We start from the raw sequence: 18476 nt of genomic DNA on the forward strand, positions 1-18476 counted from the left end.
GGAAGACCTTTCTCTCTGTCTCTCTCTCTCACTGTCCACTCTGCCTGTCAAAAAAAAAAAAAAAAAAAAAAAAAAAGATGAGCAAGACAGACAGTGGATAAGTTAATAAAATAACTCCCTAGATAAGTGCTATGAGAGAAATAAAGAGGGTGGTGAAACAGAGGAAAATTGGTAGAAGCTGTTTTATATTGAGCATCAGGGAAGGCTTCATTGAGGAGGTGATAACTGAACTTTGTGCAGCTTGAAGGATCGGGGAGTTATGCAGAAAGCTGGAAGCAGAACATTCTAACAAGTGCACAGACTTAAAGGCAGACCAGGGCTTGGTGGGTTCCAGGAACGGAACAGTTGTTAGTATGCGTGGAGTGTAGTAAGTGAGAATAAATGAGAGGGAGATGAGGTTGGAAGAGTCTGCAGGATGTAGGTCATGTAGAGCCTTGTTGCCATGGTAGAGAGCTTAGATTTTAATGTGAGCAAAGGAAACTATTAAAGAGGGTTACGCGGAAGAATAGCTTTGTAGAGTTTGTGTTTTTGAAGAGGTGGTTCTGGCTGCAGTGTGGATTATAAAGGGGCAGAAGTGAAATCTGGAAAACCATTTAGGGCTGTTGATGAAGTAGTGGGAGTGCGTGAGAAGGTGTCTGGCCGTGGGATGGCAGCGGAGGTGGAAAGGCCTGGACAGATGTGTATCTGGAGAGGATCTCCCTGGCGTGCTGGCTTTCATGTGGGGCAGAGGAGGAGGGAGGGAAGAGTCAGCACTTGTCTTCAAATGTTGGCCTCAGTGCAGAGTGGGTGATGGAACAGTTTGCTGAAATGGTTAAGACTGCAGAGGTTTAGGGGCCAACAAGCAGAGTTTGCTCTTGGACATGTTAGTCTGAGACCTTATTTTAGACAGTTCCCATGTAGAAATGTGAGCTAGTCATGTAACTATACACACAGCACTCAGGGCAGTGCTCTGGGCTGAAAGTAGAGCAGTATGATACGTAGGCCTACCTGCTACAAAATGTGCTGTCGTTTTATGTGCTCTGAGGGCACAGATGCTGCTGCTGGTTAGACCTGGTGCTTTCCTGTCCCTTTGAGTATTTGCCATTTATTCAACAGTCAGTGCCGTCCAGCTAAGGACTGCCGGCAGCACACCCTGCAGTTCAACAAGCCGGCTTTCTGGCTGGCTTAGTGAGGGAGAGCACACGTGTGGAGAAGCATGTGGTGGTTTGGTGCAGTGTTTGGCCTGGTTGGTTCTGGCAGGGAGGGATGCCCACCTCCCACATCAGAGTGCCTGGGTTCAACGGCTAGATCTGGCTTCTGACTCCAGCTTCCTGCTGATGCGGACTATGGGAGGCAGCAGTGATGGCTTAAGTGATTGGTTCCTGCCACCATGTGGGGACCTGGCTTGAGTTCCTGGCTCTGGTTGAGGGCCTCTGCAGGCATTTGGGGACTCTCTTCCTTCTCCTCCTCCCCCTGTGACCTGTGATTAGACAAAATTGTGTGATGACCCTGTTTTCATTTCACCATGCTCTTAGAGTAGCTTGAGGGGAGTTGTTACTCTGGGACCAAGATGGTCTGGCCACACACTTCAGACCAGCTTGTAACAACATGGAGGTCTAGTGGTGATAATCACATCGGTTTTGGATATCTGTGGCTGCTTTATTTTCTCTCTCAAAACAGTTTAAATCATTGTCACTTTGATATGCATAAGTATAAAAATATAACTGAAAGAAATTACTGAAGGTATGCCTAAATCACCTTCACATTTCAGGATCCACTTTTTCACTTAGAGACAGGTATGTTTTCCCCCACAATATCACCCTCTGCCAGGAAGAACATTAGTGGGGTGGTGAATTTATTGGCCTGCTTCACATGTCGGAGTATCTGGGTCTGATTCCCGGCTCCAGCTCTGGCTCCCGAGTCCAGCTTCCTGCCAGTGCAGAGAGGGAGGGAGGGACACGTTGGGGGTGGGGGGGGGGGAGATCTTCCATCCGCTGGTTCACTCCTCAAATGGCTGCAGTGGCTGGAGCTGGGCTGGTCCGAAGCCAGGAGCCAAGAGTTTCCTCTGGGTCTCCACGTGGGTGCAGGGGCCCAAGCACTTGGACCATGCTCCACTGCTTTCCCAGGCGCGTTAGCAGACAGCTAGGCAAGTGGAGCAGCCGGGATTTAAATCGGCATCCCTATGGGATCCAGACATTGCAAGCAGCAGCTTTACTGCTACCCCATGGCGCTGACCCCAGAGTTTTTTTTAAAAGCAAAAAAAGGAGACTTTTTTTCTTTCCCTAACTTGAGACTTCTCCAGTAATACATGTAAATGCTTACTGTGTGTGTGACAGTCTCAGGCATGAGCAAGGCCAACGAGGTCCCTGGCTCGTGGGAATCTCGGGTGCTGAGGCTGCTGGTGGTGGTCGAGTGCAGACGAGTGCAGCAGGTGAAGGCAGCAGACATTCCAGCTCAGAATTGTCAGGAAGCAAAAGACAGCACTGAGGGGAAATGAGAACTCCTTCCAGCTGGTGACAGGGCATGTCTTTAGAGGAGGTGGCTTTTGAGCAGCAGCCGTGTCAAACATTATGGGGACCGAAGGTGACAGGGAGAGACCAACTGCTGGAAAACCCTTAGATGGGGAGCCCGCATGGTGAGTTCAGTTTACAAATGGGTCGACAGGTGAAACCCCAAACTTCTCTGTAGGCTGTATGACATGTGGTGGGCTGCTTTGGTCTTCAGGAAGCCATTCTGTGACAAGGAACTACTGAATATTAACAGTTGGTGGAGGAAAGAGCAGCATCGGGTCGAGGGTTGCGGCTCAGAAATGTCGAAGTGGAGCAGAGGAGAGTGAGCCAGCGAAGGAGGCAGAGGAGGGGCAGACCGTGAGGTGTAAAACCCGGGACAGCAAACACATGCCCAAATGCCCACGACAGCCAGGACTGCACCCCAACACCCGCCCCAGGGAACCAGATTTCCACTGTAAATATTGGAAGGTGAGAAGCCTCATAAGAGTAAATTTGAGGGACTGGCCTGAGGTGTAGCGTTTTAAGCTATTGCCTGCAGTGCCGGCATCCCATATTGGTGTTATTTCAGGTCCTGGCTGCTCCACTTCTAATCCAGCTCCCTGCTAATGGCCTGGGAAAAACAGTAGAAGATGGCCCAAGTGTTTAGGTCCCTGCATCCACAAGGGAGACCTGGGTGAAGCTCCTGGATCCTGGCTCCTGGCTTCGGCCTGGCCCAGCCCTGGCTGCTGCAGCCATTTGGGGGAATGAACCATTGGATGGAAGATCTCTCTTTCTCTCTGTAACTGCCTTTCAAATAAATAAATCTTTTTTTTTTCTTAAAGATAAATTTGAATTGGAGATTTTAGAATGACTTTATGGGCAGGCTTTGTGACACAGTGGCTTAAACTTCCACCTGGTTTGCCTGCATCTCATATTGGAGTGCCTGGGATCAAATCCTGCCTCCATTTCCAATACAATTTCCTGCTAATATGCCTAGGAGGCCGCAGTGATGACCCAAGTACTTGGGTTCCGACTATCCACATGGGGGACCCGGATGGAGTTCCTGGCCGCTGGCTTTGGCCTGACCCAGGTCCAGCCGTTGCTAGCATTTGGACAGTGAACATTTGGATGGAAGATCTGTCTCTCTTTCTCTCCGTTACTCTGCCTTTCAAATGAAAGAATGAATGAATGAATGAATGAATAAATAAATAAATAAATGAAATTCCTAGTTAGATCCCTGAAAGATGAACCTTAAGTAGACTTTACTGTGTCTGGGTCATGGCTTCCAAGCGAAGGCTCCTTGAAGACATGGCTGATTATCCCAAGGAGAAACTACAAAATCCTCAAAGGGTACAAAGTCACATCAGAACAATACAGGAGCTGGTGTGAGGGGATTTCCACTGGCCAAATATGTGAAAATTTGAACACAAAAAGATTAAGTAGGGGCAGACCTTTGGCCTGGTGGTTGACACCACTTGGGACACCTACATCCCTTATTGGGATACCTGGGTTCGAGTCCTGGCTATGCTCCTGAGTCCAGCTTCCTGCCAGTGCTCCAGTAGTAGTGTTCCTGGTACCAGAGACCTGGATTGAGTTCCTGTTTCCTGGGTATTCTCTCGGGCCCAGCCTTAGTCATTGTAGGTGTTTGGGAGTGAACCTGCAGATGGGAGATCAATCCCCCCCCACCCTTCTCTCTCCGTCCTTCCTCTTTGCCTTTCAAATTTAAACCCCCTCTTAGAGGAGTATTTGGCATAGTGGTTAGGATGTTTGCATCTTGTATTTTCTTTTTAGATTTATTTATTTATTTGAGAGGCAGAGCTAGAGAGAGAGAGACAGAGAGAGAGGTCTTCCATCAGCTGTTTCACTCCCCAAATAGCTGCAGCAGCTGGAGCTGGGCCTATGTGAAGCCAGGAGGCAGGAGCTTCTTCCAGGTCTTCCACGAAGGTGCAGGGGCCCAAGGACTTGGGCCATCTTCCACTGCTTTTTCGGGTGCATTAGCAGGGAGCTGGGTTGGAAGTGGAGCAGCCAGGACTCAAACTGGTGCCCATATGGGATGCTGGCACTGCAGGTGGAGGCTTCGCCTACTACGCCACAGCACCAGCCCGGTACTGTTTCTTATAACTATGTGTGAATCTACAGTTAAGTCAACAAAAATTTCAGTTTAAAAATAGAGGGAGAGGAGAGAAAGTGAAAACTCTTCCTTATAGAAGAATGCTGGCTGGAAATGAAAAAGGAGTGATTGAATAGGAAGTGGTCACTTTGTAACCTCCAGTGTAAGATGGAATGAGGTGAGGATTAACAATAAAAAGGGTGAGATAGGTTCAGCAGGCTGTAGTGTTAGAGCACTTGCTGGTTACAGAGGAAGTGTCCCACAGTGGAGAGATCTGGCAGTCACCTTCTCAATTAAGTGATCAAATTTGGCATCACCGTCAGACAATGTGGACCCTCTCTTATAATGCGTTAAGTACTCACATCACCTGTGAAATGTTTCTATCCAAAATGATTAATATGAGGCAATGTCCAGATAAATCCATAACATGGTACAATTTTTTTTTTAAAGATTTATTTTATTTATTTGAAAGAGTTACAGAGAGAGGCAGAGAGAGAGAGGTCTTCCACCTGCTGGTGTACTCCTCAGATGGCTGTAACGGCCAGAGCTGCGCCGATCCAAAGCCAGGAGCCAGGAACTTCTTCTGGGTCTCCCACCAGGGTGCAGGGGTCCAAGGACTTGGGTCATCTTCTAGTGCTATCCCAGGCCAAGGAGAGAGCTGGATTGGAAGAGGAGCAGCTGGGACTCGAACTGGTGCCCATATGTGATGCCAGCGCTTCAGACCAGGGTGTTAACCCACTGTGCCACAGCACTGGTCCCAACATGGTACATTTTATTTTATTTTTTTTTAAAGATTTTATTTATTTGAGAAGTAAAGTTACAGACAGTGAGAGGGAGAGACAGAGAGAAAGGTCTTCCGTTGGTTCACTCCCCAAGTGGCTGCAACGGCCAGAACTGATCCGAAGCCAGGAGCCAGGGGCTTCTTCCCATTTCTCATGTGGGTGCAGGGGCCCAAGGACTTGGGTCATCTTCTACTGCTTTCCTGGGGCACAGCAGAGAGCTGGATTGGAAGAGGAGCAGCCGGGACTAGAACCGGCGCCCATATGGGATGCTGGTGCTGCAGGCGGAGGATTAACCTGTGCCACGGCACTGGCCCCAACATGGTACATTTTAAAAGAGAGCTGGCATGGTTTAAAAAAAGGAGAGGTATATATTAAAGTAGACACGACAATCAAATTTAATGTATGGACCTTGATTCGATCTTGGATTTTAAAAAAAATCAACATAGCAGTTTAAAGATAGCCACATCTGGGGAGCTCCCTCACTATATGTAGTTTTGTTCCTCTTCCCTTGAATCCAGATGTGTCCTGTAGCAGCTTAGTGAGTAGAATGCTACAGAGAGATGCTGTGACCACTTCTAGGCTTAAACTTTTTAAGAGGATCGTCAGTTTCTGCTGCTTCTCTCTTGAACTTCCTCTCTTGCAACAGTTTTTCTTAGAACTCGGTAACCTTGCTGGGAGAAACCCAGGCCACATGGCGAGGCCACATACAGTTATTCTGATGGGCATTCTCAGCTGAGTTCCCAAATGACAGCTAACAGCAGTTATGAGCCAGATGAATGACTCACCTTGGACATCCCAGCCCAGTCACTGTGCTGTAGTCTGAGTCCACGTCCTGTGTAGCCGAAGAACTGGCTGAGCCTGGTCAACTGCAGAATCATGTAAGGTGAAATGCTGGTTTTGAGCCCCCAGTTTTTAGGGTGGTTCCTTGCATTATAATAAAGAACTGAAACAATTAAATATTTTTGGAATAATTGAATGTAGATTCTTTACTTAGATCCAGGGTGGGTAATGGCCTGCCTTGGGCCACGTAAGACCTGCAACATCACTGGTCAGGCCCTGCCAAAGCAACCGCAGGCAGGGCTCGAAATTCAGTACATTAATAGCAGGCTAATTTTTAATTTTTAATTAGCCTGTGAAGGTGTTATAAATATCCAAGTGGCACTTGGCAGACAAAAGGTTCCCCACCTCTGACTTAGATGATAAGGAATTACGTTAGGTGTGAGAAGGCTTTGGTAAATATATAAGGAAATATCTCCTCATTTCTAGGGGTGAAGTGTCAGAATGGCTGCAGTTCATTTTGAAATGATTCAGTGAGAAATGGGGGTGCAGACGAAAAGCAAATGTGACCGAATATAACCAGTTGGTGGAAAGGTGTCTATGTTTTTATTATGCTGTTTTATCAGTTTTGTAGATTTAATTTTTTTTAAATAAAAAGTTGAGAGAATAACATTAAAAATACACAATATTTTGGTGGTTCCCAGGAACTACCAGCATAGCATGTTCAGTGATTTACTAGAATTCATGGGGCTTGGTGTGTAGTTGTACTCACAGCTAAATTTATTACAGGCAAAGGATACAGGACAGGACCAGCAAAGGAAAAAAAACACAGGCCCCCTTATCCCCTCTCCCTCCTGCGACTTTGCCAACCATGTGCCAAATTTCAGACTCCTGGAAGGAAGGCTGATATTAATAAATCACATTATTTGTAGGAACAGTGAACCACCCTTAATACTTACGGGATAGAGGAAAGTGAAGTTTCTGGGTGCTAACCAGAAGCTGACCTTGGAAGCAGGCCCTTTAATCTGTTAACTTAAAATTTTAGTTGAGAGAGAACGGTTCCACCACTGGTTCAGTCCTCGGATGGCCTGCAGCTACTGGGGCTGGGCTGGGTGAGGCTGAAACTAACCCAGGTCTCCCACGTGGATGGCAGAAACCCAGTTACTTGAGTGGTCAAAGGTGCCTCCCAGAGTGGAAGAGTCCTTGTAAGGATAGCAGCCTCAGGCCTGCTGCTCACTTCTGCACGATGCTAAACACACCAAGATAAACACTAATGATTCAAGGAGAAGGTTAACTCTTGTCTGAAGATTTAAGTGGGGCATAGGTCATTGAACTCTGAGGTTCTTTCTGAGATTATGAAAATGGAGTGAATTGAATTCGTTTCCTCTGATTAAATGATTCAGGATACAGAGATGGATAAGGCAGAGCCCCTGTCAAGTAACTAGTATAGAGGGGCAGAGGAGCCAGTAAATAATAATTACAGAACAGTATGACAGTTGCGATAAAGGTGAATACAGAGTAGTAAGGAACTGTTGATTATGATGTTGGATTTGAGGAGGTGGGGAGAAGAATTAACTTGACCTTGACTTTAAAAGGTGAGTAGCATTTCACAGACTTGGCAGCTAGGAAGGGCTCTCCAGTCAGAGGAAGAAGCGTAAGTGGATTGTGAGTGCTTAGTGCTGCCAGACTCTTCATGGTTATAATTCTCAACAGCAGTCTTGTGAGGTAAGTGCTTCTGTTATTATCTTAAAAATGATGAGTGATAGAAATAAACAAAAAAGCATAGAACTGGGATTTGCACTTAGGCCTAGCTGACCTCAAAGCTGCCTTTTACCCTTTCTTTACCACCCCTCTTTTCATAAGCAAAGGCATGTTCCTTTTCTGTTAAAAGATGGGCTGGGTCATACCAATCCACCTTTCTGTTAAAAACCACTACAAGTGTTGAATATAAACATTTTAAAAAGACTTGTTTATTTGAAAGACAGAGTGACAGAGGAAGAGGCAGAGAGAGAGAGAGAGAATCTCATCCAGTCTCATCCAGTACTCCAATATTAGGATACAGGCATCCCATTAGTGACTTAACTTGCTGCGCCAAAGCCCCACTCAAAGCCTTTTTTTTTTTTTTTTTTTTTTTTTTTTTTGACAGGCAGAGTGGACAGTGTGAGAGAGAGACAGAGAGAAAGGTCTTCCTTTTGCCGTTGGTTCACCCTCCAAAGGCCGCCACGGCTGGCGCTGCGGCCGGTGCACCGCGCGGATCCAAAGGCAGGAGCCAGGTGCTTCTTCTGGTCTCCCATGGGGTGCAGGGCCCAAGCACTTGGGCCATCCTCCACTGCACTCCCGGGCCACAGCAAAGAGCTGGCCTAGAAGAGGGGCAACCGGGAAAGAATCTGGCGCCTCGACCGGCACTAGAACCCGGTGTGCCAGCGCCGCTAGGTGGAGGATTAGCCTATTGAGCCGTGGTGCCGGCCTCAAAGCATTTTTAAAAGTCAACAAGGTAGACATGAAATTGTAAACTCGAGGCCGGCACTGTGGTGCAGGGGGTCAAAGCCCTGGTCTGAAGAACCAGCATCCCATATGGGTGCTGGTTCTAGTCCCAGCTGCTCCACTTCCGATCCAGCTCTCTGCTGTGGCCTGGGATAGCAGTGGAGGATGGCCCAGGTCCTTGGGCCCCTGCACCGCGTGGGAGACCCCGAAGCTCCTGGCTCCTGGCTTCGGATCAGCACAGCTCCAGCCATTGCGGTCATCTGGAGTGAACCAGCAGATGGAAGACCTCTCTCTCTCTGTCTCTACCTCTCTCTCTAACTCTGTCTTTCAAATAAATAAAATAAATAAATAAAAAAATGAAATTGGAAACTCAAAGAGAAGCTGAACACTGAAGTTGTTTTTGTCTTGAGAACTTTTGGTCAGCCAGGTGAACTTGAACTGTAAGTTGGCTCATTAAAGAATATGCAGCCCAAATTCACAGCATTTAGGATATCCAGAAAACTTCAAGCCATGAATTTAGGATCATTCTTTTAAGTAAAATGTATTTTTTAGAGATTAAAAAGTTCATTGGAGCTGGTGCCGTGGCACAGTAGGAAAATCCTCTGCCTGTGGCATCGGCATCTCATGTGGGTGCTGGTTCTAGTCCCAGCTGCTTCCAATCAAGCTCTCTGCTATGGCCTGGGATAGCAGTTGAAGATGGCATAAGTCCTTGGGTCCCTGCACCCGCGTGGGAGATCCAGAAGAAGGACCTGGCTCCTGGCTTTGGATGGGCACAGCTTTGGCCCTTGCGGTCATTTGGGGAGTGAACCAGCAGATGGAAGACGTCTCTCTGTGTCTCCTTCTCACTGTCTGTAACTCTACCTCTCAAATAAATAAATAAAAAAAATCTTTAAAAAAAGTTCATAATGATTAATATTTTAGTTTACCAGGAAGATGTAAAACTATTAAAGTGATCTGTTCTTAGTAATACAGCCTCAATAATATGTAAGTTAACAGGACAAATTTGTAACATGATTTCTTAGTAATTGATATAATTAGACAACAAAATTCAGTAAGAATATAGATTATGTGAATAATTAGCAGTAAACTAAAGACCACATATAGAACACTGTACCAGACAGCTCAGGAGTATGTTTATGTTTCTAAGTTTTCTCAGAACATTTACTAAAGTTGACTATATCCTGCTTCCTAAAGCAGGTCTCTGTAACTCTGGGAAGATTGAACTCACCCTGAGAAGGGTGTCTGATCATCACAGTGCAGTTGTGGTAGAAATTAATAACCTACAGATAACCAGAAAAATCCCATGTGCTGGGAAATTAGGAAATACATCTTAACCTATATTTTAAAGAAAACATAATACAAATCAGAAAGTTTTAGACCGAATGATTATGAAAATACTGCATTCAAAGCTTGAGATATATGGCCAAAATAGAAATTTGTATTCTTAAATGATTATGTTAGAAAAAATAAAGTCTGAAGATGAATGGCCTCTGAGTCTCCATTTCACAAAGCTAGAGAAAAAACAGCAAATTCTCTTAAAGAAGCTGAAAGAGGAAATAATAAAGGCAGGAACAGAAATAGAAAGCAGAGAGAAGGAGAATCAGTAAAACTACAACTTGCTGAAAGACAACTGAAATTAGATCTGTTGACAGGATTAGGACACTGATGAGAAAGAAGACATAACCACAGAAGTTACACACACCAAAAAGTTAAGGGACTCTTCAACAGCTTTAATAGGTCAGTTTGTAGAAATAACGTTTCTACTGAAGAGACAGAAATCCTGAATGGCACAGTAACTGTGAAATGAATGAAATCAGTAGTCAGAATTTTCCCACAGGGACACTTCCAGGTCTAGAAGACTTTACCCAGGAGTTCCACCAGACATTTAAAGAAAAAGTAATTTTGGTTTTACTAATTGTCTGTTGCTGTATAACAAGTGGCACAACAGTGTTGTGGTTTGAAACAGTCACATTTGTTATCTTTCACGGTTTCTGTGGGTCGGGACTTCAGGAAGGACTCGGGGTGTCCTGTACGTCTCTTAGCAGGTAGTAGTCGGACATCACCTGCGGGTGGGTCACTGGCTGGTGGGGAGAGGATCCCTGGGGACATCTTGAAGCCTGGCTACCATAGTAGACTTCACTGGATGAAGAGAGAGAGGGAACACTTTCCACTTCAATTTATGAGGCAAATATGAGACAGGGAGGGGCTGGCGTTGTGGTACAGTGGGTTAAGCTATTGCATGCAACACTGGCATCCCATTTTGGAGCGCTGATTAGAGTCCCAGCTGCTCTGCTTCTGATTCAGCTCCTGCTAATGCATCTGGGAGGGCAGTGGAAGACGGTTCAAGTGCTAGGCCCTGCCACCCACGTGGGAGACCTGGATGGAGTTCCTGGCTCCTAGCTTCAGCCTGGCCCAGCCCTGCCTGCTGTGGGTACTTGGGGAGTGAACCCATGGATGGAAGATCTCTTTGTCTCTCCCTCTCTGTCACTCTGCCCTTCAAATACATAAATTTTTAAAAAATCTTCTTTATCACTTCAGAGTCTCTTCTTTCCCAGCTTGGACATGTTTCTGGTGTAAACTTTTCCACTGAAAAGTGTGTTTCCACTGCCACCACCTTTGGAGGAGCTGGCCCTGACATGTGCCGTATGCCGCTGGGTGCAGGAGCTGTCCTGTTATTACTGAGTTAGAGTCTGAAGCCCCCTTGCTCCCAGAAATGCCTCGTGGACGTGGGCTCGTGCTGCGGCTGGGCACTTAAACTTTGGTTGGGCAGCTCTCTGCCTGAGGAGAGTAAACAAGGACACCCAAACTTCTTGTTTCCTCCCGGTCAGTTAGAGTACAGGAACCACAGGGATGGACCTCCGTGGGAATTTACCTCTGAGACATCCCAGCACCTCAGCCTCCATGATGTTTCCTTGGAAACCATAGTCCCCTTACTGTGGAGCCATTCCTGTGGACGTACAGCCTCCCCCCTCCTCTGCCACTGAGAGGATCCGGTGGATTTTCTAGCCCAGAGTGTGAGCTCCTGAGGCTGGGGAAGTTAGCTAAAGCTTGGCTCAGTTGCTCCTCCCCCCACTAAGTCTGCCTTCTCTCCTTTCCTAACCCTCTTAGCTAAGGGAGAAAGCATCAAGGCTCCGTGGCCCCTGGGTGCACCCCTTCTCCAGCCTTCTGTCCATCGTGGTGGTTTCCGCTGATCCATGATGGCGTGCAGAGAGCTCTCTGCAGGAGAAAAATGAATGACTCAGTTGTGACCTTGGGAACGTATACCTTTTTTTTTTTTTTTTTAAGTATTCTTCACCTGCCCATTTTTTTTCTTTTTCTTTTCCCCTCCCCCCCTTCCCTCCCTCCCTCCCTCCCTCCCTTCCAGGTTTGTATTATCTGTTTGAAAGGGAGAGACAGAGACAGAGAGAGATCTTCCATGCACTATTTTACTCCCCCAAATGGCTGCAACGGCCAGAGCTTGGCTGTGCTGAAGCCAGGAACCAAGAGCTTCTTCCTGCATGGGTGCAGGAGCCCAAGCACTTGGGCCGTCCTCTGCCGCTTTCCCAAATGCATTAGCAGGGAGCTGGGTCAGAGTGGAGCAGCTGGGACTGGAACTGGTGCCCATGTGGGATGCCGGTGTTGCAGGCAGCGGCTTTACCTGCTACACCACAGCACCGGCCCCCAACCTTTTGCTTATTAACCTTGAGCCAGAGGTAGGAGGTGGGTTGTTTGCCGTTACTGAAAGACATGTTAAGTAATCTCGCTGTAAATTGTGCTGCTGAGGGTATGTAGCAATCTCTGGGATGAATGAGCCGTTTGGAGAATTTTGAGCTCTTCAGGTCTTGAGTTGGTTGGCGATTGAGAGTCTGCAGGCTCTAGGATGTTTCATTTTCCTTCAGCCGCTGGTAATCCTCAGCCCTTCCCCCTTCCCGTGGGGACTAGTTCTTCTCCGTGCAGTACCGGTCTCACCTTTGGCGAAGTTCCCCGTGCACTCTTCCCATTGTGTTTGCTTTCCTGTCTCCCACACGCCTACTGTCTTCCACCACTCTTTTGGTCTTGAGCAGATGTTCCTTGATGAGTATTTGTCTGTTCGGCTTGATTCTGTGTCCCACAGCTCAGGGCCCGAGTCTTCGAGGTCTGTGTGTCCCCCTTAATTCCTGATGTGCACCTCGCATGATTTACCCTCATCAGAATGCACTGATCCAGTTCCTGATTGTTCTGCACAGTTAGTCCATCTTGCAGGAGTCCCCAATCACAGGTACAGACACACAGAGAAACCCTACCCAGACGTGTAAATAAACATTTAAATATAGTCCGTGGTGGAGACACAGTAAATAAGAGGTTGAATCCCAAGGAAAAAGAAGGAAGAAGTGCCTGGGCTCATTTCACTTTTCTTGTTTTTCTTCCTACAACCTTGGTCTCTCTCTCTCTTTTTTTTTTTTTACAGAACCCTGCGATCAGCATCACTGAAAATGTGCTGCATTTCAAAGGTCAGTACCTGGCAGGTGCTTCCGGCTTTCTACACAGTTCTGGAGGCTGGGTGGAGGTTTCCCCGAGTCTGTTTCACTCACTTTTCATTGCTGCTCATCTCTGATATTCTTGGAGTAAACTAGATCATTTTGAAACATAAGATTAGAAAAGGCAAAGACTTTAAAACCGCTTGACAAGACTGTGGCTGCAGTGGGGGAGGGAGGGAATCCTAGGCTGGAAATGGAGAGTGTGTTTTAGCTGTAATTCTGCCACTGCCTCCGACAAGTTACTGCTGCTCTGGAGCTCGGGGATGAAGGTGTTGGGTTAGACTCTGTGTTTCTCAAGCCTGAGGACCCATGGGCAGGCACCTGAGGAAGCCTTCACGGGGCCCTGCAGGCCTCCTGACTGAGGAGCGTGTGAAGAGCTGACATCTCCACTTGAAGTGACGCCTGCTCCCACCAGCGCTATGGGGGGATGCGCGCGGCACTGACTGCACGGCAGTCCTTGGCTGTCCACATGAGCCAGGATGCAAAAAAAGGTAGTGAACATTTAAAACTGCTGGACAGGTTCTCGATGAGCCCTTGTGGCTCCCTGAGGTCGCACTTGCAGGCTGGTTGGAGAAGCACTGTGCTCTGCCTAAGGGCTGAAGCCTTTCCGGCTCTGACACCCCGATCCTGTGACTCTGCCTGTCTCCTTTCTCTCCATGTCAGCAGCCGTCCTGCCCTGCCTGCGAGGGAAGCTCTCCGTTCACTGTCACACAGGGGAGCCCCCTCCATTCAAGGTCTGGGGCTTATTGGAGAACAAATGAGAGTCCCTCTACCCCGATATGTTTGCATGGAAGTACAGCCTGGCTTTTGTGTCTGCTTTCCAACATGAAAGCAGCCACTCAGCATTCTTGGATTCTTGGGCAGTTGTGTACACTTAAAAGGAAGTTAAAAGGGTAAAAGTGATTTCTTGCCACTTAAGAGTTATAAAGGGTCCTACCTTCAGGAATTTATGGTCTTAGAGAATAATAGACACATGTAGTAAATATTAAGCAGATTATACATGTGGCCAGATGAGGGAAGAGATCCTAGGAAGAACCCAAGTAGTAAATGAGTCAGAGAGTGGGTGGGGTGGGCTGTCCAGCTTCAGCTACTTGGTCCAGCAGTCACTGGCACCTGGGCATGGCACCTGCTTGCTGTGCACGGGGATGGGCAGTGGCTCTGACCCAGGGGCTTTCCTCCCGGTTCTCCCGTCCGCCCCAAGCTGCAGTCATCCTCCTTGTTCCATCTGGAATGTGTGAAGAAGTCAGCTTCTCGCTAGCCCTGCTTGGGAGGTTTTAAATGTAGAGTTGTCTTTGAGATGACTTTCCTTAATCACACGCAAGACGGTACACCCACTGCTTTTCGCTGCTCTGAATTTAGAGTCAGAGTAAAGGTGAAAGTTAAATTTATATCAGTGTGGCAACTTTGCCTTTGCTTTTAATATTATTTTTCTTGCCTGTTATTTCTACTGAGTATTGTCAGGGCTGCTTTGAGAGTTTAAGATGCTGTTGAACTGATCATCAGAGGACACAGGGAGATCAACTTTGATCCAGGGTTTGGCTTACCTAGCTGTTGCATAGTTTTGCTCATGAGCTGCCATACATTTTGACCCATTCCTATTTGTGTATTTATGAAAAGACTGTACCCAGCTGCCTTTGGGCTGGCCTCAGTCTCCTCAAGTTCACAGTAACCTGCATTTTTTTCTCTGTAGCTCAGGGACACGGTGCCAAAGGAGACAATGTCTATGAGTTTCACTTGGAGTTCTTAGACCTCGTCAAGCCCGAGGTATGTTCTTCCCTTTCTCGCTTCCCTTCCCACTTCAGGAAATGGGCACCAGCAGTTTAGGGCAATGGGGTCAGGGGTTGTGAGAGAGAAGATAAAGGCCAAAGGGGAATGATAGAGTTCTCTTATTTGGAACACAGCCCAGGCTATAGTTCCAGAGGAATGGGAAAGTTGCAGAACCTGGGTGGAATCTGGGCTGTGCCACTTATTTGCACTGTGAACTCAAACAAGTCTCTTTGCTTGTTCCATTTTTCTCCTGTGTTAAAGAATTGGACCGGCCGGCACTGTGGTGTAGCAGGTAAAGCCACCTCCTACAGCACTGGCATCTCGTATGGGCCCTGGTTCAAGTCCTGGCTGCTCCATTTCCAATGCAGCTCCCTGCTAATGTGCCTGGGAAAGCAGTGGAAGAGGGTCCAAATATTTGGGTCCCTGCACTCATGTGGGAGACCCTAATGAAGCTCCTGGCTCCTGGCTTTAGCATGGCTCAGCCCTGGCCATTTGGGGAGTGAACAAATGGATGAAAGATCTCTCTTTCTCTCTTTTTCTCTGCCTGTGCCTTTCTGTAACTCTGCCTTTCAGATAAATTAAAAAGAAAAAAAAAAAAGAATTGGACCAAGTGATCACTAGGGTCTCTTCCAACTCTCATATCCTCTAATTTTATTTGTTTATTTGGAAAGTGGAGAGACAGAGATGTCCCATCCCCTGATTCACTCCCCAAATGGCCACAAGCAGCTGGGGCTGGGTCAGGCTGAAACCAGGAGCCAGGAATTCTATCTGGATCTCTTATGTACTGGATCTCTTATGTACTGGGACCATCATCCACTGCCGCCCCAGGTGCACATTAGCAGGAAGCTGAATCGTAAGTGGAGTAGCTGGGACTTGAATCAGCCACTCCAGTAGGGGACGCAGGCATCTCAAGTGGCGGTTTAACCTGCCTCCCCACAATGCCCGCTCCTATATTTTCTGATTTTGATGTTGGTAAAGGAATAAGGCACCTGTTTTGAGCAAGGTTCCTTAAAGTAGTTGAAGCCCCCATGAGGGAGCTTTGCCACAGGGGCAGTGAGAAAAGTGGAGATCAGGGCGCAGGCAGGTGGTCTTAGGAAGAGTGCTGGAAACGTAATTGAGGTTCCCCCTCTCTCAGGCTGACGAAGCCTCTCCACCTGGCAGAGGGTGGATCGCACCGTTCACTTGGCCTGGGAGCTTGAGCTCGCTGATCTCTGCAGGAGCTCAGTCACTCTGAGAACTGCCCTGATGTCAGCGGCCGCAGAGAGCCTGCCCTGGGGCTCGCTGCGGAGACAGGCTGAGGCCGTGTAGAGAAAAACCGAGCAGGAACAGCCTCCAAGGCTGGTGGGTGGTTGGGCAGACTCCCTAGTGGAGGCTCACACAGGAAACACTGTAACTGAACCAGCGCCTTCTGACATGGATGCCTTTTCTGGAACAAGCGTTTGCTGAACCAAGGCCCTCATTTTCATGGGAGGAAGCTTTGGAAGCCCAGGGTGTGCCTGAGAGGGTGTTTGCACCCGGGGCTTGGGTGACTGGCTCTGGCAGGCGGTTCCCGCAGGTTCCCTCCAGGCCAGCCAAGGGCCATTTGCCTTTCTTACCCGGATTTCCTCCTGTGCCAGTCACTGGGGAATCTCACAGGCCCCACATCAGCTCGTGGGGGTCGGGGCTGCTGGGAGAAGGGAAGCGCATGCGCTAAGCCGGCCCCACAGCTTCATGTGAGAGCTGGCGGGCCGTCCTCATCTCTGGCCTTCTCTCGCAGCCGATTTACAAGCTGACCCAGAGGCAGGTGAACATCACTGTGCAGAAGAAGGTGAGCCAGTGGTGGGAGAGACTCACCAAGCAGGAGAAGCGCCCACTGTTCTTGGCCCCCGACTTTGACCGCTGGCTGGATGAATCTGACGCGGAGATGGAGCTCAGAGCCAAGGTTAGTGAGGACCTTAGGACCTTAGGGCTTCATGAGGAGGCCCAGAGACACGGGCAACTCAGGCACTGCTCCGTGTCTTGCAGAAGGGGGCCGGGTTACAGAGTCCTTCACAGACCTGGTGACGTGATCTCAGATAGGTACTGGCCATGTGTTTTGTAGACGGTTCCCCCGCTGGGGTCTGTCTGGTGTGTTCCTTCTGGCTGGATGTGGGTGGGGGTTTCTGAAGAGGGAGACCACAGGGAAAGTGCCTTCTTGCCACAGCACGTCAGGGGCACACCGTCAACACGCCCTAGCACTGTGGCTGCTCGCTGTGGACCAGCTGGCTCAGGCGCTGTGTGCTGGGGGTCTCTCTTGTACCCACCCCGTGCCTTCTCTTTGGAAGGAAGTCACTGCGGAGCCCCCACATCAGGAGTGCAGAGTTGTGCCGCTTTCGAGTAGAGTATCCACCTAGTTTATTTTACATACTTCTACACGGCCATTTGATATCAGTCATTTATTGATATCAGTATGGACTCAGGAGTGTTTATTTTATACTTTGGGTTGTCATCAAATACTATTTTTATTTTCAGATTGTTCCAGCTTTGGCCACTGGGAGAGGTTTCACTTAGCTTTTGTGTCTTTTTGAGAAAGTCCTATCCTTGTAGGACTTTTGTTTTTTGACTGCTTCCCTAATTCCTGGCACCATAATCTGCTGCAGGCTGTGAGCTCTCAGATTTCCTGCAGCAGCCATTTCTCGAAGGAGCTCTCTGCTTTTCATGAAGAATGGTCCTGGAAACGCAAACTGTAGAGTTCGTTTGCTGCTTGATGGGCTGACCCCTTATACACATGCCCTACAAGCATTTCTATGTGTGTCCATCTGTGTCCATATTAAGCTCAATATGAATTCACACTCAGAGATGTGATCTTAGTTTCTGGAAAAATTGAACTAAGAATCTAGAAGTCATGAAAAATAAAAGAGCCATCTACTTGCTGCCTTAAACTTCTGTTTTGTTTCTTTGTGACAAATCCTCTAGTTGTCCTTTCCACCTCTAACATGGCAGGGTGCCCACTCGGCAGTTTGGAGGCCAGCGGCCTGGTTCAGTGCTGTGGACACTGGAGGGCCATCCCGTGGTGCTGATGCCCCCAGGAGGGAGGCGGCAGGTGCGCCACAAGCTAAGACACTCTCCCCAGTGGAGCGCTGGCCGCAGTTGGAGAGGTAGCTGTGAGGGAGTCAGATCACTTATCCAAGAATGTGCATCTTTGTAAGCACCTGGGAATGTTAACTATGTTCTTGGAAAATTTCTGTCTACGTTCTAGGAAGAAGAACGTCTAAATAAACTCCGACTGGAAAGCGAAGGCTCCCCTGAAAGTAAGTCCCCTGCTGCTGTGATGGATTCCAGCTATGGTCGAGGCGGGGGCAGGGGGCCTGGCTGGGGGACTGCGGCATGGCAGGAAAGCTGGTGACTTCCCGCAGAGAACTGTATGCATGAGCCTGTCGGACTCCTGACTGCACACCCCCATCAAAAGCTTGTTTCTGTTTGGGGCCTGGAGTCCTCTGAGGAGCCAAGACTGTGCAGCAGAATGGATGCAGCTCAGTGTCCTAGGCTGGCCTGGTGGCAGGCGGCACCTAAATGCCGCACAGACCTGCGGACAGGTGTGTGAGTTCAAGGCTACGCTCCTGCAGCCGTAGAG

General features: G+C 48.2%; 1 protein-coding gene across 1 annotated transcript in view; it reads left to right on the forward strand.

Annotated features, from left to right (window-relative positions):
• HACD3 (3-hydroxyacyl-CoA dehydratase 3) overlaps positions 1-18476 on the forward strand; it is a 48030-nt gene that overhangs the window by 7820 nt on the left and 21734 nt on the right. The window contains exons 2-5 of the mRNA XM_002717945.6: positions 13048-13090; positions 14808-14881; positions 16641-16805; positions 18102-18153. Coding sequence (XP_002717991.1) covers positions 13048-13090; positions 14808-14881; positions 16641-16805; positions 18102-18153 — 334 coding nt within the window. The remainder of the gene's footprint in view (positions 1-13047; positions 13091-14807; positions 14882-16640; positions 16806-18101; positions 18154-18476) is intronic.

The sequence above is a fragment of the Oryctolagus cuniculus genome, chromosome 12 (genome assembly GCF_051225735.1).
Source record: "Oryctolagus cuniculus isolate XC-2025 breed Fujian yellow rabbit chromosome 12, ASM5122573v1, whole genome shotgun sequence".
NCBI lineage: Eukaryota > Metazoa > Chordata > Mammalia > Lagomorpha > Leporidae > Oryctolagus > Oryctolagus cuniculus.